We start from the raw sequence: 24,009 nt of genomic DNA, 5'->3' as shown, positions 1-24,009 counted from the left end.
TGTATTATGAACATCTGAGTCTCAGATTATTTTATCCAGTTTGCAAAAGTCCAATATTAGTAACCCTACATTTCCCTAATGGCTCCAGACCTTAGGTTCAGATCTTTTCCTCGGAGCCAAATATTTCATTTTACAAATATAGAATGCTTTTTCTCCCTTTCATGAGCCATGCATCAAATATGACAAACGGATTGAGTTTTTGCTGGCCAACATTTGTGTCATTTGTTAAAACCTTCAAAACAAAAATCTGCATTTAGAACAAAGGCTGACATCACCTGAGCCAGGGGGAGCAGTGAGTATAAAGTGTGTAATAAGTGGTGACATTCAATTTCTTCCCTAGAGAGGTAGGAGGAGAGGGAGAGGGAGGGAAATACCAGAAGAGGAGGGAAAGGGAAAAATAAGGGGAGGGAGAGGAAGGAGAGAGAAAGAGAAGGAGAGACAGAAGAGAGGAAAGAAGGGAGGGAGAGAGAGGGGGAGAGTAGGCACCAAGGAAGGGAGGAGAGAGAGAGAGAGAGGGAGAGAGAGAGAGAGAGAGAGAGAGAGAGAGAGAGAGAGAGAGAGAGAGAGAGAGAGAGAGGGAGAGAGAGAGAGAGAGAGAGAGAGAGAGAGAGAGAGAGAGAGAGAGAGAGAGAGAGGGAGAGAGAGAGAGAGAGAGAGAGAAGGAGAGAGAGAGAGAGAGAGAGAGAGAGGTGGCAGACAAGAGGAGAGAGAGACAAACATATATACACACATGGAGTAGGGGAGGAAAGACAGAGATAGAAAGAGGAGAGAGAGAAGAGACACAGACAGACAGCAAGGGATAGGGGGAGGGAGAAAGAGAGACAGAGAGACAGGAAAAGAGACAGAGACAGACAGAGACAGAGAGGATACCCAGTGAAAGAAAGACAAAGAGAGAGACACAGAGAGATATAGAAAGGGGATGAAGAGACAGAGACAGAAAGACAGAGAGGGAGAGAGAAAGAGATGGAAAGAGACATACAGAGAGAAAGACAGAGAAAGGCAGAGAAGAAAGGAAAAACAGATAAAAACAGAGTGAGAGACAGTTATACAAACAGAAAGGGTGTAGAGGGAGGGAGAGAGAGGAGGCACTAAGGAGGAAGAGATTGGGGAGAGAGAGAAAGAAGCAGAAGACAAGAGGAGAGAGACAGAGACACAAGGAGAGAGAGAGACAAAGAAAGAATGAGGAAAGAGAGGAGGGAAGATGAATAACAGAAGGGGGAGACAGAGAGAGAGAGAGAAGAGGAGAGAGACACAGACATAGAGACACATAAACACATAGACAGAGACAAAGAGAGAGACAGCCAGAGACAGACAGACAGACAGCCAGACAGACAGAGACACACACAAACACTCACACACACAGACTAAGAGAAAGACAAAGACAAACAGGGAGGAAGAGGTGGAGAGACAGAGAAAAGATGTGAGGGAGGGAGAGATAGAAACAACATGAGACAGAGAAGAAGGAAAACATGGAGAAGGATAGAGACAAAGAGAGACAGAATAGATGAGAGGGATGAAGGGAGAGACAGGGACAGAGAGGAAGGGAGGGAGAGACAGAGGGAGATAAAGAGGTGTGTGTGTGTGTAGGAATCCATGGCAAATCTGAACTCATTCTTCCTGGGCACAATGGCTTCTTCCTTCTGTCTACATGGCTGGTTCCCTGGTCTGCTACCCATAAACATTTAACCAAAAGTTGAGGAGGGAGCCAGGCATGGGGAGCCTGGGGGCTGTTCATCCAGTTGGTTGGTCTCCCTGCCCTCTTCAGGGGTGGCCAAATGCAGGTTCCATACTTATCCATGAACATACTACACCCTCCATTTTAGCATTTGAGCTCCTTCAGGTCAAGCACTGTTCTGTTTTTGTGTTTGTGTCTTGAATATTGAACCCAAATCCTGGCACATCGTGAGTGCTAAAAGAAATGCTGTTGATTGACTGATTCCAAGCATCTGCAATTCAGTGACTGTAATTGACTTCTTCTACCTACGTACTTAGTGATAGGAGCAGTGATCATTGTCATTTTCCTTGACTCCACAGTTCAGACCCTGAGATACGGAGCGCAGAATCCAAAGGAAGAAGTGAGATTGAGGAAAATGATATCAGATTACAATGATACTTTGAACATGGAGATTCAACAGATCTTTGATTCAGAAGCAAATCTGCCCTCCCAACTTTTCCATAACATCAGCATGAAGACTGAGCAGAAATTTGAGGACCTCCTCCTTCAGGTCAGCTCCATCATCTCTGCTGTCCACACTCAGAGAGGAGTGCTAGATGCTGTCACCAACTCCGTGGCAAAGCTGAACTCCACGTTACTTGAAATTCAGCTTGATATAGAGAGCTGGAAAGGCAGCTATCGAGGGAACATGCACAAACAGCGAGAGGTAAGTGTTTGTACATTAAAGGTCATATTGAAGAAGGATAGCCTGCTTCAGAAGGGGACTGAGTGTCTAGAATCAGGCCAGGTTAGCTCCAAAAATCCCTGCAAATCAGTGGCTCAAAAGCTGCTTTCCTCCGTGTCAGGTCTGCTCACTCAGCCAGGTACTTTGATGCTCAGACAACTTGCTCACACTGCCCAAATAAGACAAGAAGGAAACAATGATAATATAAACACTACCAGAGTGACTAGAACCTCATAGCATTGCAGAGGTGGACTATCTACGTCAGTCTCTGGCTGCATCTTTAAGGAATAATATTGCTAGTGATTCCTTCACTGGAGTCCCACAAATAATGTCTCCTCAAGACTTAGAAGTGACCCTGGATTCTTCAATAATGTGCTGACAGTTTGGAAGTTCTATGATATCCTGCCAAACTGGAAATGCTTTGGGTCCATGCCTGGTAATGGATCAGATATATCTGGCTTGGGGAGCTCAGAGTAAGGTGCTCATCCCCAAATTGGTCACAGGAGGGGGAATGGATGTTTTCAATTTCAATTATGATCTACAACCATCAGCTAAGTTAGAGGAATTATGGTCTGATTCAGCAGTGGAAGGAGTGCCCAATATTGAGAAATCACATGTTAAAAGACAAGAAAATACACATATGGATAACACTTTGCTGAATAGACATGTTGTGTTAGATGCATGTTATGTTATACTAGGGGCAGTTAAGTGGTGCAGTGGATGGAGGGCCAGGCCTGGAATTAGAAAGACTCATCTTCTTGAGTTCAAATCTGACTTCAGACACTTACTAGCTGTGTGACCCTGGGCAAGTCACTTAGCCTGTTTGCCTCAGTTTCCTCATCTGTAAAATGACCTGGAAAAAGGGATGGCAAGCCACTCTAGTATCTTTGTCACAGAAACCCTAAAGGGGTTCATGAAGAGTCAGACATAACGGGAAGATGAGTAAACAACAACAAATATACTGTTGTCTTTTGTTGGTTTTCAGTCATCACTTAAGTATTCAGGGTTACTTAAATATTCTATTTCCTCTTCTGGTAATCTAAGTAATCTATATTTTTATAAATATTTATCCATTTCATTGAGATCATCAGTTTTATTGGCATATAATCGGGCAAAATAACTCCTAATAATGTTTTGATTTCATTATCCTTGGTGGTACATTCACACTTTTCATTTTTGATACTGGTAATTTGGTTTCCTTCTTTCTTTCTTTTTAATATCAAATTAACCAATGGTTTATCTACTTTATTTTATTTTTTCATAAAACCAGTTCCTAGTTTTAATTATTAGTTCAGTGTTTTGGGGTTTGTTTGTTTGTTTTTTACTTTAGATTTTATTGATCTTTCCTTTGATTTTCAGGATTTCAATTTTGGTGTTTAATTGAGAATATTAAATTTGTTCTTTTTCTAGTTTTTTTTTTTTACAAATTGTATGCCCAATTAATTAATCTGCTCTTTCTCTTTTTTATTGATGTAAGCCTTTAGAGGTATAAATTTTCCTTTAACTACTGCTTTGGCTGCATACTACAAATTTTGGTATTGTTGTCATCTGAGAGGTTGAGAGATTCCTCAAGGACCTGAATATAGAACCAGGTTGTCTGGGATGACTTCACAGACTGAAGCATTCTTTAAGTCAAGGTGGAAAAGATTTTTTGTTATGCTATACAGTGGACAAGGATTCTGAAGGAACCTACCACAGTGGGCAGAACTCCTTAGAGAACTTGCAACCTAACAAGAATGATGCTAAAGCTTATAGAGGAAAAATAATGAATTATGTGCCAAGTATGCTAATTAGGTGATAACTTACAACCTTGGTCACAGGTGTCATTCTGTATTGGAAATGGGGGTAGGGCGGGAAGAGGGGGCTCCTAAAGGGCATATTTTTGGTATGTTATGTCTATAACAAGATAGTTTCAGGAGTTGACGTCTATAGCTTGACCTCTGACTTGTATATGGTAACTGTGGGCATCAGTACTTGGTAGTTCTGCTGGTACAAGATAGTCCTGTTCATACAAGGGAAATCCTACAGAGGTCAGCTTGTTCTTGTAACAGGAGGAGATAATTTGCCTCACTGGGCCCACTCATGAGTCATTGCCATAGATGGGGTCCTTGGGCTGGAGAGAAACTGTCAGGGATAGTGTCTTGAGGCTAGGGAGAAATATGGTCTTGGAAGTTGGGTCTGAGTACAAGACCCAAGCACTACATCAGTATGATGGCTCATTGTTGTCATTTTCTTCAATGAAATTATTGCTTCTATAATTTATTCTTTGACTCACTCATTCTGTAGGATTAGATTAATTTCTGGTTAATTTTTAATCTGTGTGTCCACTGTTCTTTATTGAATGTAATTTTTACTGTATTATGGTCTGAAAGGATGCATTTAATATTTCTGATTCTTTGCATTTGTTTGTGAAGTTTTTATGCCTTGATATGTGGTCAATTTTTGTGAAGGTGCCATGTACAGCTGAGCAAAGGGTTTACAGTACTATTTTCTGTTCCCATTCAGTTTTCTCCAGAAGGTCTACGATGTTTAACTTTTCTAAAATTCTGTCAATCTCCTTAACTTCTTTCTTGTTTTATGGTTAGATTTATGTAGTTCTGGGGGGGAGGAAATTGAGGTCTCCAACTGATATAGTTTACTATTTCATCATTTAACTCATTTAGCTTTCACTTTAAGAAATTGGGTACTCTGTCATTTGGTGCAGATATATTTAGGATTGATGTTATTTCACTTTCCATGGTACCTTTCAGCAAAATTTAGCTGCCCTAATTATTTCTTTTAATTAGGTCTATTTTTGCTTTTGCTTTGTCTGGGATCACGATCGCTATCTCTGCCTTGTTTAGTGCAGTTGAAGCATAATAAATTCTGCTACGTCTCCTTGTTATAACTCTGTGTACATGTCTTTCTGTTTCAAGTATGTTTCTTGTAAACAACATATTGTTGGATTCTGGTTTTTGATTCATTCTGCTATCCACTTCTGTTTTATGTATAAGTTCATCCCATTCACATTCAAAGTTTTGATTATGAACTGTGTATTTCCCTCCACCCTATTTTCTTCTGTTTATCCTTCACTCTTTTTTTTATCTTATCCCTCCTCTAAGGTCTGTTTTGCTTCTGACCACTGATTCCATTAATTTGCCCTACCTTTTATCACTTTTTACTCCTTCCTTTCCTACTTCCTAGTAGGGTAACCTAGATTTCTATACCCAGTATGTGTATGTGTATGTGTAAGTGTGTATGTGTGTATATTTTTTTCTCTTTAAACTAATTTCTATAAGTGACGTTCAAGCATTGCCCAAGATCCCATTTCCCCCTCTACTATAAAAGCTCATCCTTGCCCCCTCTTTTTGTGAGATAATTTCCCCCTTTCATCTGTCTTTCCCTCCTTCTCCCAGGGTATCCTTCTTTCTCATCCCTTCACTTTCTTTTGAGATCATCCTGATGTAATCAACTCACAGCTGTGCTTCTAACTAATGGTAAAGTTCTTAGGAATTACAAGTATTATATTCTCATGTAGGAAGGTAAACAGTACAATTTTTTTGAATCCTTTATGATTTCTCCTTCCCGTTTACCTTTTTATGCTTTTCTTGAGTCTTGTTTTTGAAAGTCAAGCATTCTGTTCAGCACTGGTCTTTTCATCAGGAATGCTTAAAAGTCATTTTGTCATCATTGAAATATACTTCATTAAATATCCACTTTTTCTCCTGAGGGATTATATTCAGTTTTGTTGAATAAGTTTTTCTTGATTGTAATCCTACAGCCTTTTCCTTCTGGAATATCATGTTCCAAGCCCTCTGCTATTTTAAAGCAAAAGCTACTTAATCTGGTGTCCTATGGGCTGTGGCTTCGCGATATCTGAATTGCTTCTTTCTGTCTTCTTGTGATATTTCCTACTTGACTTGGGAGCCTTGGAATTTGGCTACAATATTCCTGGGAGTTCTAATTTTGGGATATTTTTGGGGAGATGATCAGTAGGTTCTTTCAATTTCTATTTTATCCTCTGATTCTAAGATATCAGGGCATTTTTATTTTACAATTCTTGAAATACGATATCTAGGTCCTTTTTTTGATCATGACTTTAAGGTAGTCTAATAATTCTTAAATTATCTCTCAATCTATTTTCTATGTCAGTTGTTTTTACAATGAGCTATTTCACATTTTCTTCTATTTTTTTCATTCTTTTGATTTTGTTTTACTGTTTCTTGATGTCTAGTGGAATCATTAGCTTCCACTCACCCAGTTTTAATTTTAAGGAATTATTTATTAAACTTTTATATTTATTTTTTCCAATTGGCTAGCTCTGCTTTTTAAGGAGTTCTTTTCTTCAGTGAATACTTGTGCCTCTTTCACTATTTGACCATTTTTGTTTTTTAATGTGTTATTTTCTTCAGTAATATTTTGTGCCTATTTTGTCAAGCTGTTGATTTTTGTTTCATAATTTTCTCACATCATTCTCATTCCTTTCCCCAATCTTTCCTCTATCATTCTTATAGCTTTCTTTAGCACTTCCAGGAATTCTTGTTGGGCTTCTGTCCAATTTGCATTTTTAAGGCTTTGCTTGTAACTGTTTTTACATTGTTGTCTTCTTGTTTTGTGTCTTGATCACCATATAGATTTTTATCTTCAGGTTTTTTATTATTTATTCATTTTTCCCAGCTTTTCCACCTTAACTTTGAACTTTATGTCAAAGTTGGGCTATGATCATGTGAAGGTGAGGAGGCACTATTCCAAGCTTCAGGCGTTTTCCGACTACTATTTTCAGAGCTAGTTCTAGGGACCTGTGAGTTTTTGGTGTTTCCAAGGTGGTGTGATCCAAGAAGAGATGTGATCTTAGTCTTCACTCTGGTCTTTCCTGTAGCCACAAGCACTAGTGCTTCTCTCTACCCTCGAACCAGGACAAAATGTAGTTGACAAGTGGCCATCCAGCTTCTGCCACCACCTCTTGAAGCAGTGCATTGCATATTGGGAAAAGTCTACATATTAGGAAGTTTTTCCTGATTTCAAGGATGAATTGGCCTCTTTCCAATCTTACCCATTGCTCTTGATTCCTAAATCAGTCCATTAGCAAGCATTTATTAAATGCCCACTATTTGCCAGGTACTGTTCTAGGCACTGGGGATACAAAACAGAGAAAAAGTTGAGTCTCTTCCCTTAAGGAGTTCATAGTCTAATTACTATGAGACATTTTTATCAAATGCTTTAGTAAAATAAAAACTAATTCTACAGCATCTCATTCATTGTCTATGTTATTAAGAAATCTAAAAAAGGGGAAAGAGGTAAATCTGAAATGTCCTGTTCTTGTGAAAAACATGCTGGCACTTTGTAATGACCCCTTCCCTTTCTAGATATTCATGAATTGTCTCTTTAATGAACTACTTGAGAATTGTCCAAAGAATGAAAATGAAATGAGAATGTCCAAAGAAAGACTCACTGGTCTATAGTTTTTGGCCACTCTTCTCTTTTTTGGAAAATTGGTGGAACATGGGATTTTGCATTTTGTGACTCCTTTCTCATTTTCCACCATCTTTCAAATTCATCAACAGGAACTAACAGTCACTTAGCAATCACAGCTGCTATTCTTTTAGGATCTGAGGATGTAGTTCAAGGGTACTTGAATTCATGAAGGATAGCTAAGAGCTCTCATCATACCTCTTTTCTTATCTGTGGCCTCAACTACTAGTTAGTTATCTTTGTTCTGACATTTTCCATGTAGGGATTATCATCTTCGGTAGTGAAAACAGAAATCAAATGGAGAATGGAGAAGCCCTGCTTTCTCTTTGTTGTTGATGGTTATCATTAGCTCATCCATGCCAAGCAGAAGTTCTAGCCCTTGCTGTGTCCCCCTTTCTGTCCCACTCTAGCTCTGGAAGCACTCTTTGTTGGTTATGGTTTCATTAAAGAATGGGCTGCCACAAGAGGTGATGAGCTTCCCTTCACTGGATGTGTCCAAGCAGAATCTCTGACTAAAATGGGCTGTTGAGGAAATCCCAGTTCTGGTAGGGCTTCTGCTAGGGGGTCTCCCAAGATTCTATCTTTCTCAAGGCCTGTGATTCTCTGTCAGCAGAGAGAGCACCTTCACTGACATTATTAACAATAACTCCATCCATTGAAAGAGTTTCTAGAAAAGGCAGAGGACTGATGTGAAGAAGATTCAACATATTTTGAATCTCCTTTTCTTTCTTTCTTTTTTTCTTTTTTTTTTTAGGCAATTGGGATTAAGTGACTTGCCCAGGGTCACACAGCTAGTAAGTGTCAAATGTTTGGTCTGAGGCCAGATTTGAACTCAGGTCCTCCTGACTTTGGGCCGGTGTTCTATCCACTGCACCACCTAGCTGCCCCTTGAATCTCTTTTGTCAAAGGGACATGATCTTGTAAGGTTTTCCACCATCTCTCATCATTTTCCTTTTCCTTTTCTTTCCTCGGTAGGAAATGAATGAATTAATGAAGAAAAATTATTAGGTCCTAACTGTATACAAGTGCTAAGCATTATGGAGACAAATAAGAAAGTAAGATAGATCTTGGGGAGGTGATATTATAATGGGGGAGGTGATAAAAATAAGAAGTTTCCATTGCAAGTCAAGACCAATATGGCGACAGGGAGAGGGCAGTAAATAGAGTGCTGGCCTTCTCAGGAAGCCCTGTTTTCAAATGCAACCTCAAACACTTACTAGCTTTATGATTGCTTTATACCTCCAGCCTCAGTTTCCTTATATGCAAAATGGGCATAATAAAGCACCTACCTCCCAGGCATATTGTAAGGATCAAATGAGGTCATATATACAGAAATGTACTTTGCACACACTAATGTTTTAATCTTTAATCATCTCTCCTATCATTTCCTTTGAAAATCATATTTTAATAACTATTCTTTGTATGTGTAAAGAAAGTGCTGTAACCAGCACTTACTAGAGTACCAGCACATAGTAGGTACTTAACAAATACTGACTAACTAACTGACTGACTGGTAGACTACAGAATGACAAGAGAAAGTCTAAGCTATATAAAGATATCTATCTATACATGGTATAGTATTTAAAGAAAAAATCCCCCATAAACAACATGTTCATTTCTTCATCTGATGAAATAATTTTGCTGACCCTCTGTGATACTTTCCAGGAGACTGAGAGGCTGGAGGAGCATGTATACAATGTGTCAGCAGAAATCATGACCTTGAAAGAGCAGCAGATCCATTGAATCAGGAAATCAAAGGAGAAATGAAACTTTTGGCTAACATCACAAATGACCTCAGACTAAAGGACTGGGAGCATTCAATGACATTGAGAAATATCACATTAATTCAAGGTAATATCAAGTTGTTTCACTTCCCCAACAGACACCATCTTGGAATTGTCTAAAGATGGCTGAGTTCGGAGCCACTTATATCCCAAGAAAGGGTTGCCTGGTTCAAAAGGGACCCTTTGCCAATGGGCTGGAGCAGAGTCATTAAAATTCCCCGGGGGCGTTCTGATATGAGAAGTAATCCTCTAAAGGGGAGATCTTTGAAGAGTTCTGGTCAGTGCTTACCAAAGTTGAAATCTAAGTAGGGCAGAAATCTGACACAAAGATCCAAAGATAAACACAGTCTCTGCTGTCATATTGGATAACAGAGAGATTTCACAGATCTCCACAGGCTAAAAGGAAGGATGAAATCTTATACAATGGAATTTAATAGGGATAAATGAAATGTCTGACACTTGGGTTAGAAAAGTCAACTTTGTAATCAAGTTATGAGGATGCTGTGGGTAGATAACAGCCCCTCTAAAATAGTTCTGGGTGGAGGGTTGGGGGAGGGTTAATGCAATGCAAGATCAATAGTGCACTGGATGGCCAAAAAACTTACAGGATCTTAGCCTGTACCAAAAGTGACAGGGTCCAGAAAGGAGGAGGTGGTGTTTGCCTGTATCACAACCCTACTTAGATCACTGATAGAATGCCAAGTTCAGTTCTGGAAGCATCACATGAAGAAAGACTCCCCAAATTCAAAGAAGGGTGGCCAGCAAAGTGAAGAAGTTAGAGGCTATGACACCCCTGGATGAAGTCATAGAACTGGGAATGTTTGACCCAGAAAACAGGCAAGGATGCCATGATCACTATCTCCAAGTGATCTGATGGGTTGTCAAGGAGAAAGAGATCAACCTTGTTCTGCTTGGTCCCAGAGGCATAAGCAAGAGTGATGTTGGGAAGTGACACTGGACCAGCACTGAGAGAGCTTGATGGTGTCTCAGGCTCCTTTCCACTTGGGGATTCTCCAATTTATTCACAGCAGTAGATGGGAAGTGCAGGAAAAAGGGAAACTTTTTCCAATGGCTTTGGGAAAGGTGAGTAAGGGTAAGAGTTGGGCAAGAGTGGGCAGAAAGACCATGAGTGAGAGGGCCAACAGCAAAGGGAGAGACCCACTGGCTCTGAGGCCATTGCCATTCTACTGGACTGGCCTTGGGCTGAGAGGACAGGCAGTCTTCTCCCCCAGTGTGGTCTAGTGTTCAAGAGGCATCCCCCTCCCCAAAGATGTGCAGCATCCATTCAGAGGATTATTGTGATCCCTGAACTTGGCCAATATGCCAACACTTATTTCTTACATAATTGGACCCATCTGGCCTATGATACATCTGAATACATGGTGAAGTAAATTTGTAATGGACTAAACTGCCATTCAGATCCCCCAAGAATATTTACAAATTGAGGTCTTCTGATTCCTTTGCTGATGAAGTAAAGGCAAGATAGAAATTTGGTATGCTTGTGTATTTTATGGAAGAAAATATAAAGCAGAAGCTGCAGGGCTGTAAAGGACCTTAGAGGTCATCTAGTTCAGAGCCCTCATTTTACAGATGAGGAAACTGAGGCCCAGAAAGGAGCTGTGACCTCTCCAAGATTCTGTATGTAGCTGTGTGTAGTGGAAAGAGATCTGGATATAAACAGAAGACCTGGGTTCAAATCCTGGCTTTTCCCCTTTCCTGTCTTCATCCGTGAAATGTGAAGAATACTGTTAACCAACAGTATCTCTCATCCCACATAGCTACAGTGAGTAGGAGATCATCAAACATTTTGGGGATAAGACAGTGCTTACAGATGGGGGGGGGTTACCAGTTTCTTTGAACAGAAGACAAGCACACACTCTCCTATCCTCAGGAATTTAGTGATAACTCCCAGGATGGGAGTTAGCAAGGCTTGGCATGGCCTGGATGTCCCAAGGTCCTTAGACATATGACTTATTCTCCCAGTTTGGTAGTGATTTATCTGAGGTCACCCAGTAATGAAGGGCTGGCAAAAAGACTGAATTCAGACTGAAATCTCCTGATTTCTACTTCTTTGCCCTCTGGACTCTTCTATCAGGAAATGTCACTATACTTCCTGGCATTTTAAAACTTAAACAGTAATAGGAGCTGTTGGGGTGTGGTAGGGGTGGGGAGTTCTAGATCATTATGTGCTATTTAATGGTCCAGAATGTTTCCATCTTCCTTTTATTGCCCTTTTACTCAAGTCTACAATGGTTCCTGGATCGTAGGTCTAGAGCCGAGAGGGATCTTTCTTTTACAGATGAGGAAACTGAAGCACAGAGCAGAGACAAAGAGTGACAGGGGGACATGGAGAGATGGATGGACAGACTGACAGAAACAGGGACACACACACAGAGCTATTTAACGAGGATTTTCAGGTCCATGAACTCTCAGGGCAGTGCTTAGCTCAAAAACAAACATACAGGCTTAGGATAATTTGGAACCCATCAGGGACATGGTTCATTGAGGGACATTTCTAGCTCAGCACAAATTTACAAAGTTCTAAAAACTAAGTCCCATATGAGGAATATTGAAATCTTAATGAGTCCTGATATTTCTCTGGACAAGAGGATGCCCATCAGTATATGTCATGGGTCTGGTGTGGCCTGCCATGCAAGAAGCACAGAAGGTCTTAGGAGAGCTCCATGAGCCCCTCCCTCACCCCAGCCAAAGAATAGGAGCAGCACAGAGAGAGGGTGGGACTCCTTGGCAGCAGGACCCAGAAGACAGATCCAAAGAACTTTTGCTCCATTGCCCACCAGGCAGAGGAGAGGGTAGGAATGTGCTGAGGCTCTCGTGATCACATGGGAGAAAGAGAGCAAGGCCAAGAGAGGGACCCCAGAAGACTGTGTCAGGGAGTCCCACTGACTACCAATAGTCAGGACAGGTCACAGCTGGATCCAGGCTGGCTCTCAAGCAGCATCTTTGTTCCACCATTCCAATCTCTGCCTGATATGGGTCACAGGATGGAGTATCTTCCCTCTTTTCCAAGAAAGGTGCCAATAGGGAAACAGGTCCTTCTGCATTCAGGACAGAAAGTTGCTTTTTTAATACATTGGTTTTGGGGGAATCATTCATTCATGAGAACTGTTGTACTGACTGCAGCTGGGTAGGGAAAGGAGAGTTCTTGTATCCTCTCTTTTCCCCTTATTCCAAACAGCTTGGTGTCACCCAGAGTCAATTGTTAGTATGGCATTGACCAGGGTTGCTGAGTAGGTGGGCTAATCACAACAGCAGGGGAGGGAACAAACATTTACCACCTACTGTGTGCCAGGTGCCATGCTAAGTGCTTTACAAATATTATCTTTTTTGATATTCATGATGACCCTGCAAGGCAGGTGCTATTATTACACCCACTTTACAATCAAGGAAACTAGGCAAGTAGGGCTAAAGTGACTTGGTCAGGGTCCCACAGTTTGGAAATGTCTAAAGCTGGATTTGAACTCAGGTCTTGCTGACAGGAGGAGCAGTTTATGTTGTCTGGAAGATAGACTCCACAAATAGGAATGGTGGGGTTTGTAGTGGTAGGAAATAAAAGTGGATTAGAAAGTTAGAAGCTGTTAGTGGAAGGCCTCAAATGCTTGGATGAGTTAATTACAACAGCAATAATAGTAATAATAAAAGCAAACATTACAAAGAGCTTTAAGACTACAAAATATATGTTTTCTCTTCTGATCCTCTGAACAACATGGCAGATAGGAGCTATTATTATCTCCATTTTACAAGAGGAAACTGAGGTAGGAAACAGTGAAGTGGCCTGGTAAATGGCAGAAGCAGAATTTGAACTTGGATCTTCCTGACCCTAACCAACATTCTAGCCATGATGCCACCTAGCTGCCTCAATCTTCCATTCAGTGAATGGAATATAAGCAAAAGTGGGACTTGGAAAGGTTCTTACACATTTCAAGATAGGGAGATTACTCTCCATTGGGGGAAGGTCTGCCCTTTCCCCTCAGTACTAGGGCTGTGTGTGTGTGTGTGTGTGTGTGTGTGTGTGTGTGTGTGTGTGTGTGTGTCTGATCACCAGTCATGACCAGGAATTATCATCCCTTCCTTTCAAGGCCCTCCTGGACCAAAAGGTGAACGAGGGGACAGAGGCCCCCAAGGAGAAGTGGGGGCTCCTGGCATCACTGGCCCAAGAGGTATGTGAATGGAAACTGAGATACTACCTGGATATTCCACACAGTGAAACAGAGAACAGGGGACCTGGTTGAGAAGAGCAGCCAGTGACCACAGTTACACCTGCATCCTTCAAGAAGGATGAAGATGTCTGAGGCTAAGCTGGGTTAAGGGATTTTTGCCCTGGAGACTTAAATAGGAAAAGGAGACAGCTTCTGCCTTTGGGGGGCTCACCCTCTAATTTGAGGGAGACAGCACATTAAGAAGGGTTGTTTGGAGAGGCCCAGCAATAACTGGGTTATGGCAGGTAAAGTAGCAGGGGAAGGAAAGAAATAAGCATTTATTAAGCTCTTGCTGTGTGCCAGGCACTGTGCTAAGTGCTTTACAAGTATTATCATTGATGGTAAGATCTTTAGGACCCTGGAAAACAGTGGGAACATATGGGTCTGCTTCATACTGACAGTAGGCATCTAATACTTGGGAGGAACATTGGGCAATGGCTCCATGCTTCTTCGCAACACCCTTCACCTTGGCATTCAGTTTAGTTTTGGTTCCACTGGTTGGTAACTATTGGCAGACTGGACCCTGGAAGGGGTAGCTTATGGGTACCCCCAGAATCAAACTAAGGTCTTGGGGTAATAGAGTCTTGAGGTGAAAGGAGCTTTAGGTATTATCAAATCAAGCCCTTGAATTTTGCAAATGAGGAAACTGAGTCACAGAGAGCTGGAATGATTTTCTAAGGTCACACAGAGCAGAACTGGTATTCAAATGCAAGTCTTTTAACTCCAGATTTATTGTTATTTCAATGGCTTTAAGGTGGTGTGGGTTTGGAGGAGAGTTGGCAAAGCTTATGAGCATACGCATACATGTGCATACATGTACATATGTTTACAATATTTTATATGTATATATGTTTATATATGGGAGAGATATGCTTTGGGAGAATCCAAACCATTCTGAATGAGTATCAAGGAGCTCATATTAACACACATTAGAGTGACTCAGGATTCAATTTGACAGACATTTTTCCAGTGCCTGCTGAATGCAAGGAAGGCGTTTAGGTTTGGAGATACTACTGTGAGATAAAAAGATAACAGTAACACAGATCCCACCCTCAAATGGGATCATGGAAACAATGAGCTCAGATGGAAGCTTTGGGGTCTCCAAAGCTTCCCGCCAGAGCTTAAGAGCTGTCTCCACATGCTCTTTTCTCAAAGAGTCCAGTGCTGGGTCTCAGATCAGTATCTCTGGGGCAAAAGGTAATTCCAGCTGCCCCAAGTCTGCTCCATCATTGATCCCAGCTGGTATGAGGAGAGTGTGAAAGATTGCTTGAAGCCTCCCTGACTTACATAGTTCCAGTCTCACATTGCTGACAGACTACTGGACAGCTCCCTCTGGATATTCCTTAGGTATCTCAAATTAGTCACTCACCCACAACTTCCTGTCTTTCTCCCTAAAACCACCCTTGCTCCTCTCTTTCTTGTTTCTGTTAAGGGAACCACCATTCTCCTCGTTTTCTGAGTTCATGCCTTTGGAGCCATCCTCAATTCTTCACTCTTTCACCTTCCACATCCAGTTAGGTGTCAAGTGTTATCAATTCTTCCTCCTCCACACCTCTTGCAACCCTCTCCTTTTCTCCATTCACAGAGGCTCCATTCACAGTGGCAATAGTCTCTTAACTGTTCTCCCTGCTTCTAATATATCCCTCCTCCATTGCATCTTCCAGATCCCTGGCAAATTAAAATTCCTAAAGCAGAGGTGTGGCCACATGAGCAAATGTGCCTGTGTCTGGCATTTAAATTCCATCAACATCTGGCTTCAATATGTCTTCCCAGGCTGATTACAAATTATTCTCCTTTATGGTATATCCCAGCCAAACTGGCTTCTTTAGATACACTGTTTTCCATCAAGCCCTGCTCCAGGGACATCTTTGGCACCAGGCTGCATGGAAGGGAGGCAAGATCCTCATTTCTGGAGCCTTCTTTAGGACGGACAAAGTACACTCACCTCCTAGCCAGGCTCCTGTGCAGAGCTGTGCCTGTTCCTGACTCCTGTTCCATGGGTCTCCCAGGCCACAAAATCTCACCTCCTCATCAAGGGAGGGAAGTGTGACACCTCCCTCCCTCACTGGGCCTCTCCATCCACTCATATTCTGCCTGGACTCATTCCTCAGTGGTTAGCATGCTCCCATCCCCTTATATTCACCTCATCCCAGTGATTCTGAAGGTTCAGTTATGAATGTACAAACTCCATTTCCCATCCCCAGCTGCCCACTCACTTACCTCTACTGATCTCAACCTTACACCTACCCCCAGACCCTGACAATATCCCACTGCAGGTCTTCCTTTGCATTGTGCCCTTTGGAATGCCTGCAACATAATGAATAAATTTCCTTTTATCTTAAAATTCTTTCTTTCAGACTTCTTTCATCTTCTAGCCCTCACTGAGACATAGTTCCCTCCTGATGCTATGGTATCTCTTGTCACCCTTTCCATTACTGGCTGTGCCTTCTCTCGTAATCCCTGACCCACAGTCACTGTGGATAATCAGAATACCACCTTGCCCCCTATGCTACTTCCAAATTCTCCCTCTCCCATTTGCACTAAAACTCATACTCTCACCCAGTCTACGTCATGGTGGCTATTATCCACTGACCCTCAGACATTCTTCTTCCTTCCCCAAAGAGCTTAAGGTCAGATTTATATATGTTGCACAAATTGTTCTCCTATTCCTGCTCATTTCACTATGTTCATATGACTCCTCCAAGGTCCTTCTGAATCCATCACTTTTGTCATTTCTTATGGTGCAAGAAAATCCCATTATATTCATTTGCCATTATTTGTTCAGCTCTTCCTCAATTCTGGGGCATCCCCTTTAGTTTCTAGTTCTTTTCTATAACAAAATGGCTATGTGTATTTTTGATATATAGGTCATTTCCTTTTATCCTTGATTTCTTTGGAGTATCACACTAATAGTGGGAATGATGAGTCAAAGGGAATACACAGCAAACTCTTGGATATAGTTCTGAACAGCTTTCCAAGAATGATTGGATCACTTCTTAGCCTCGCCAACAATGTATTGCATTAGTGCACCTGTTTTCCCACATCCACTCAAAAAATTTTTTGTCATCTTTATCAATCTATTAATTAATAAATATGTATTATTATTATTAATAGCTAACATTTACTAATCACCTACTCTGTCAGGCACTGGGAATACAAAGAAGGGCAACAAAATAATTCTTGCCCTAGAGGAACTGAGAAACTAATGGGAAAAACCAGCACCTAAAAGGAAGCTACAAAGGAGGAGTGTGTAGAGGTGGGGTGGAGTGTGTGGTGCAGGGGCAAGACCAAGTCTAGAAGACACACCTGGGTGGGAAAGGCTAAGAGTTGTAACTACAGAATTGTTTTAAGCATTTCTCTAATAATTAGTGATTTTGAAAATTGTTTCATATTGTGGAGAGCTTGCCTTTTTTTATTTTGAGAACTCTCTGTTCATATCCTTCGACATTTTTTCCATTGAGGATGGCTCTTCCTATATATTTGTACTAATTCCTTATATGTACTAGGCCTTTAAAAAAATGCTGAAAGAATTTTCCCAGTTAACTTTTCCTTCTAATTTTAAGTGCATCGATTTTGTTTCTGCAAAACTTTTTAACTTTATGTAACCAAAATTGTGTGTTTAATCTTCTGGGATTCTCTCTATGCTTTATTTGCCTTTTTTTAGGCTCTCCTGTAATCAATGTATTGACCAGTCCAGGTTTCATCAGAAAAAAACTTTTTTCAAATGAAAAGCATGAGTTTGGCACCTGCCTGACCTTCCTAGCATTCAGCTTAAAAAGCCAATAAATGGGGTTATAATGTCTAGAAATCTTCTCAGGGATCTGGGGGTGGGAGGTCATAGCTATATTGCCAACTGAAAAATGTCATCCAGAAAAGTCTTGCTATTAACTCTGCATTCCACAGATCCCCCAAGGCAGCCCCTTCCATTTCTAGATGACTCTTAATGGCTAGGAAGCTGAATTCTCTCTTTCTTAAACATCTGAGTACAAGAAGAATGAGGCTCACTTTACTCAGTGAAACTGTCCGAGGAGTTTGGAAAGACAATGGGAGCTGGGGGTTCTGCACTTGATTTCTTTCCACTTGTACTCCTACTTATCATATGCCAGTTGTAACTTATATGTGCATGACATGTTAGCCTTTAGAAATGTACACCCTTCCCAGCTCAGACTCCCAGGTTGGTGAGTTGTCATGGCATGCTTTGACCTCTTCAGGACAAATTACTGACATTGGGTCACTTTCTTTTTCTTCCTTGGGTTCCTCAGGTCTTCCAGGTCTAAAAGGTGACAGGGGATTGACAGGCCCTCAAGGGAACCAAGGCAATCCTGGACATCCAGGGATTGTGGGAAGACAAGGTACTGTGATCGTGCAGCCACCACATCGAAACACATGGAACATAATATGGGAGTTGGGGGGAAGAAAGAGGGGAGGAGAAGGAAGGAGAGAAAAAAACAACTGGAGTGTCGGTTTGGGCACAAATGAGGGTAGTGGTCAGTGATCCTGGTGATAGTTGTGTCCTAGAGCACTTGCAAGTTTCTAAGGATTTCCTTACCATATCCCTTTGAGGGGTTTGGGGGGTGGAGGTGGTGAGGATTATTATCCCCATTTTCTAGATGAGTATACTGAGGATGCAAATGGCATCACCTTTGAAGTCAATGAGGTGGCTCAGTGAATGGAGTGCTGGGCTTGGAGTCAGATCTGAGTTCAAATCCAACCTCAGACACTTACTATCTGTGTGGGTAGAATGCTGGAGCCCATGAGAATCAGGAAGACCTGAGTTTGACAGCTATGTGAGCCAGGGCAATTATTCACTGAGCCTTTCTTAGCCTCGGTTTCCTTATCTGTAAAATGAGGAGGTTGGAGCTAATGGCCTCTAAGGTCACTTTCAGCTCTAAATCTATGATCCCATAATTTGAACCCAGGTCCTCTGGTTCAAAAACATGTGCTCTTCCCAGCACTCTGTCTAGACCCTCTGAGCCATGGCTAACTGAAGAAAGCTTAAAGGCAACTTCAACCTCGTGTGTCCTTCCCCAATTATTCCCTTGCTCTGCCATGTGCAGAAAGTCTCCTGGAGAAAACAGCCTAGTCAAAGGGCCAGAGGCCCTGTTGAGACTGAAGTCACCTTCCGATGACTTCCAGACCCAGGAGGAGAGGGATCTGGAGGCACGGGTTGCTTTCAATGATGGTAATAATAATAATAATAGCATTTATACTATGCTTTCCAATTTGCAAACCTCTTTATATTTCTTATCTCCTCTGATCCTTACAAGAACCCATGGAGGTCAGTGCTCTTATTATTATTATCCACATTTTACTGATGAGGAAACTGAGGCAGACAGGAGAAGTGACTTGCCCAGGGTCCCACAGCTAGTAAGTGTCTGAGGTTGGATTTGAACCCAGGTCTTCTTGACTCCAGGCCCAGTGCTGTACTCACTGCTTCATAAAATGATAGCAGACATTCATGCAGAACCTTTAAAGTTTGTGATACCTTTTAAAAGTATGATCGAGACAACCCTGTGAGATCAATATCACAGCTATTAGCCCCATTTTATAGATACAGAACCTGAGGCCCAGAGGGTTACGTAACTTGCCTGGGGTCACACAGCCGCCTTGCAGTCCAGACCTTGACCTAAATGCCATTCTATCTCCCTAATATTAACCATGTCTAGGGCTAGAGTGTTTTGAGTAACAGAAGGAAGGGGACAGGCTCAGGCTTTGGGTCCCATCTGCTGTCAGGAGGAGGGAAGGATGGCCCTGTGGGGCAGAGGAGAAGCCAACTTTGTCTGCCTCTTCAGTTATTCCCCACCCTCTGGGAGGCTCTGAAGGTCTGCCCTTGATTAGGGTCCTTCTGGTGGTGCTGTAAGCACCTTCCCACTTGTAATCCCCACCCCACCCACACCTCACCACCCCCATTCCTCTAAAGCAAATATGGATTTCTTTTAAAGGTTTTCCTGGCCCGAAAGGGCAAAAAGGCGAAAAGGGGAATTGGAGACACTACTGTAAGTATCTGTCAGGGTCCGTCTCTGGCTTGGGTTTCTTCACTGCAGTCACCTCGGGCATTGGCTGAGCTGTGGTAGGGATTTTAGGCAGAGTCTTTCGGAGCTCATTCCGGCTCCACCCAAGTCTACCACACCAGCCAGAGTTCTCTAAATGATAATGAGGTGACTGAAGAAATCCAAGGCGTGAGGCAGCTTGACCCAGCTTGAATGGAAATTGTCCATTTGCATTTTATTTGAAAATCCGATTCCTAGAAATGTTCCCTCCAAGCTCCTTATAGAAGGATGGGGAAACACGATCCTTCTTTCTTGGGCAGTGACAGGAGTATGAGCTCCCCAGTGGCCTCTGCAGCCTCAGCCCTCCAAGCTTCCAGGTGAATACTGACCAGAAAGTAGGACTTTCCCATACCAAACAGGAAAGAGAAAACTTTGCCCCCCTCCCCCAGGTTAGGAGTCCTGGTCCACAGGAGCAGGATTTCAATCAGGCCCAGGAGACATTCTGCAGGTGTGGCCTTTGGAATTTCTCCTGGTGGATTGTGCTTAGAGCCGCACACACAATAGGTGCTCATTAAAGGCTTGTTGACTGACTGACTGACCAGGACTTTTGCCCTAGGATTTCCTGTGGTTGTGAGGAGAGGCTGGAGAAAAAAAGGAAGCAATGCCTGACCTCCAGCAATAATAATAATAATAACAATAATAAAGCTAACATTTATAGAGTGCCTATTATGTGCTAAGTGCTCTACAAATAGTATCTCATTTGATCCTCACAACAACCCTCAAAGGTAGGGCCTACTATTATCCCCATTTTACAAAAGAGGAAACTGAGGCAGACAGAGGTTAAATGACTTGCCCAGGGTCCCAGAGCTAGTAAGTGTCTGAGACCACATTTGAACTCAGGTCTTCCTGACTCCAGGCCCAGTGCTCTCTGCACTGTGTACCCTAGCTCCCTGTGGAATGGGAAAATGGTGTCCCTAGGGTCATCCTTTAGAAATGGAAGGGGCCCCCACCTCCACCTCAGGAAGGAGAATTTAGCTCAAACTACTTCCTTTCCATCTAAGGAGAGGGAGGCCCAGCTAGACAACTTGGTATTGAACCAACCCAAGGGCAGAATTCCAGCCCCCACTCCTCCCTTCTGCTCACACCTACCCATCAGGCTTGCTGGATGCCCAAAATGGTGTCCACTGGAGAGGAGGGGGTTGTGTTGGCCACATCTGGTGCCATGGAATGAACTTTTCTATTTTGCTTTGGAGTCTGAAGGATACACAACACATTCTGCAAAGTATATTTTTTCTCAACATCAGGAGACTGGGCCCTGACAGTCAGCAGCCACCTCTCAGATCCGGGGACATGCCTGATACCTGTGGTTCTTAGTCCAAGATGCTTCTTCCTGCTCCTGTGCTGAGCCCATCAATCAATGGGCCAGACCAGGGTCCCATTCTGGTTTGTGCACTCATGGCTTCCAGAGAGTTCAGATCCTCCTTACGTGATGCTTCAGTGGGCCTTGCCTCTGCCTCTCACTCTCCACCCCCTTGACCCCCTACTTGTTACAAGGTCTGGCCTTGGCCTTGTTAATTCCTGATTCCCAATATCTCCTCTCTCTTGCGCCTGCCATCCTGGCTCTAACTATTGGCCTTCTGATTCAGCTTTACATATGCTCCTGGGAACTCCCCCTTCCCATTTCCCCACGCTGTCATCCTCTTATCCTGACATGAAAAGGTATATCCATTGTTCTATTAACACATTTTGAAAACAATAAAAATCCCATGTCACTAAAATAGTATCATACTCCAAAATCATCTCAATTAAATAGTCTTTTTTTTTTAATGGTACCAAAAGAAAGAGCTTGAGAACTATTATCCTGGAAGGAAAAGGGATATTTGACCCCAAGCTGTGGGTTCTATTTCAAAGTGCTGAATGGACATTAACACATCCATATATGATTTTAAAGGCAGGCTCTAGCATCTGTTTTCTGAAGTATGCAGGAATACCACAAGAGATCCTGAAATTTCCTTCATTAGAGATGCTTTCCACTTTTGGTAGTTTTGTTATATAATTACCCATTAATCTTCTGAGAACAAAGAGACAAGAGGAGTTGTGTATATTAGAGACAAGGAGGATAAATCCCTGCAGAAAGGCATTGAGGTCCTTTTGGTTGGCTTGATAACAGCAGCAGAGGGAGGGGCTCACTGTCTTTCCACTCCAAGTGTCTATGACATGGCATAGACCCTCCCAACCAAGTGCAAGTCTGATGATTCAGATGGGCACGAGTAACATGACCAGAAACAACTGCAGACTCCTTTTGGAATATAGCAAAGTCTTGGGTAAGAAACTGGCAACCTTGGCTGGAGTTTACTTCAGCGTTGCTATTACTGGTTCTGGGAGCAAGCTCTGCATTAGCAAAGGCAATGTATTAAGACAATTAACCAGATCATTCAAAAAGAACAAAAACATGTTTTTTGATTGTCCAAATATTTCAAGCAAAAGCACATAGTGACCAGAATCATGGTGAGCACTCCCCTTATGTTGTTTCCTTTTGCCAAGTTCAGAGCTAGTTGAGAAAGTAAGATTCAAATTAGAGATGCTGCATATATAGGAAAAATAAGAGGGAAGAAGGAAGAGAGGGAGAGAGAGAGTCATAGAGAGACAGAGAGTCAGAGTCAAAGAAATACAGAGGAGAAAGGAAGGAAGGAAGAAAGGAAGAAGGAAAGAGAAGGAAAAGAAAGGAAAGGAAAGGAAAGGAAAGGAAAGGAAAGGAAAGGAAAGGAAAGGAAAGGAAAGGAAAGGAAAGGAAAGGAAAGGAAAGGAAAGGAAAGGAAAGGAAAGGAAAGGAAAGGAAAGGAAAGGAAGGAAAGGAAAGGAAAGGAAAGGAAAGGAAAGGAAAGGAAAGGGAAGGGAAGGAAAGGGAAAGGGAAAGGGAAAGGAAGAAGTAGGAACTGAAAAAATTGCTAAAAGCCTTGGAGATTTGTTATCACACACAGTTAAAGTTAAAAGCAACCACTTGAAAAAAAAAAGATAACTTTATTGTGGTACTCCCTAGTTATTTGGTCCCTTCTTTATCCTGCCTGTTCACTGTATAGTGGACTTAGAAAATTTGGGGAGGGGTGGGGTATTGAGAGAGGATGGGATGCTTCAGAACCACACAATGCTAATTCTCAGTTTCTAGAATGCAAACCTTCCTATGCCTAATTGAGAAGGGATTCAGATTAACAATCCAAAATGGACTAGAGTTAATGGGGACTTTCTAACTCTAAGTCAAACAGAGGCTTTACTTAAGGATGTTGATCTTGCTAGAAAGGGAGAATGTCTAAAATGTTTGAGGGACCTAAGTTGGCCAGTTGGTTTGTGTTCAGAGAGGGATTAGGGCTGGTGCTAAGACTCTGAGAATGGACAAACCTTTCTCTTACAGAAAGTCTCTTTTCTATAGTCTAGTGAATAGTACATGAGGGCCTTTCTTCTCACTATAAGAGCTAATGTTTAGCTTCTGTGCTTGGCACAGAGATAATTCCTTCTCTTATGGGAAGACTTTAGCTGAAGACTACAAGCTGCATCAAAAAGAATCCAGGGAAAAGGGAGGAATATCTGGGAACACAACACCACACCCATCAAGGAGCATTGAGGTGTCATTCCACATCATAATAAAGATATAACAACATCTGATGTCATGTGTTGAAAACCAGAAGACATTGATGGCCCAGCAGTGTCACAGGTGACAGATACCCTTGTGTGTGTGTGTGTGTGTGTGTTTGTATGTGTGTGCGTTTGTGTGCATACACACACATTTGCATTGGCAATCCCCACTTTTGTCCCTCTATGTGTATATGCTGGCCATATGTTTCCTCTACCTTAAATCCCTATTCATTTCTACTCTTCCCACTAGTGGTGTACATATTTCTAGGAGAGCATGTGCCGCACTTACGGTCAGAGTATTCTATTATGGCATTTATTACCATGCTATTTCATTAAATACCTTTACTTTGAATTAATTGCATCTTTTGTCCAACTAATAAAAATGAACACATTGGTAGGGGCTCATCAGCTATGGTTTTGAGTGGATGCAAGTCTACACAGTATCTTGAGCTTTGGGTAGTTTTTGAGGGATGAGGGAAGTGCAAAAGAGGATGCCCTAAGCTCTGAAAATGGAAGGAAGATAAGGAATGCTTTG

At 42.1% G+C, this 24,009-nt stretch overlaps 1 protein-coding gene across 1 annotated transcript in view; it reads left to right on the top strand.

Moving 5' to 3' along the window:
* The window catches only part of MSR1 (macrophage scavenger receptor 1), a 77,009-nt gene that overhangs the window by 26,356 nt on the left and 26,644 nt on the right, over positions 1-24,009 (top strand). Inside the window, 6 exon segments of the mRNA XM_078148130.1 lie at positions 2,035-2,381; positions 9,516-9,588; positions 9,591-9,701; positions 13,735-13,815; positions 18,117-18,206; positions 19,797-19,850. Of these exon segments, the coding sequence (XP_078004256.1) occupies positions 2,035-2,381; positions 9,516-9,588; positions 9,591-9,701; positions 13,735-13,815; positions 18,117-18,206; positions 19,797-19,850 (756 nt within the window).

This window comes from Phascolarctos cinereus, unplaced genomic scaffold, assembly GCF_003287225.1.
Source record: "Phascolarctos cinereus isolate Bilbo 61053 unplaced genomic scaffold, phaCin_HiC Scaffold_9;HRSCAF=440, whole genome shotgun sequence".
Classification (NCBI taxonomy): Eukaryota; Metazoa; Chordata; class Mammalia; order Diprotodontia; family Phascolarctidae; genus Phascolarctos; species Phascolarctos cinereus.
This window is presented reverse-complemented; position numbering and strand designations above follow the sequence as displayed.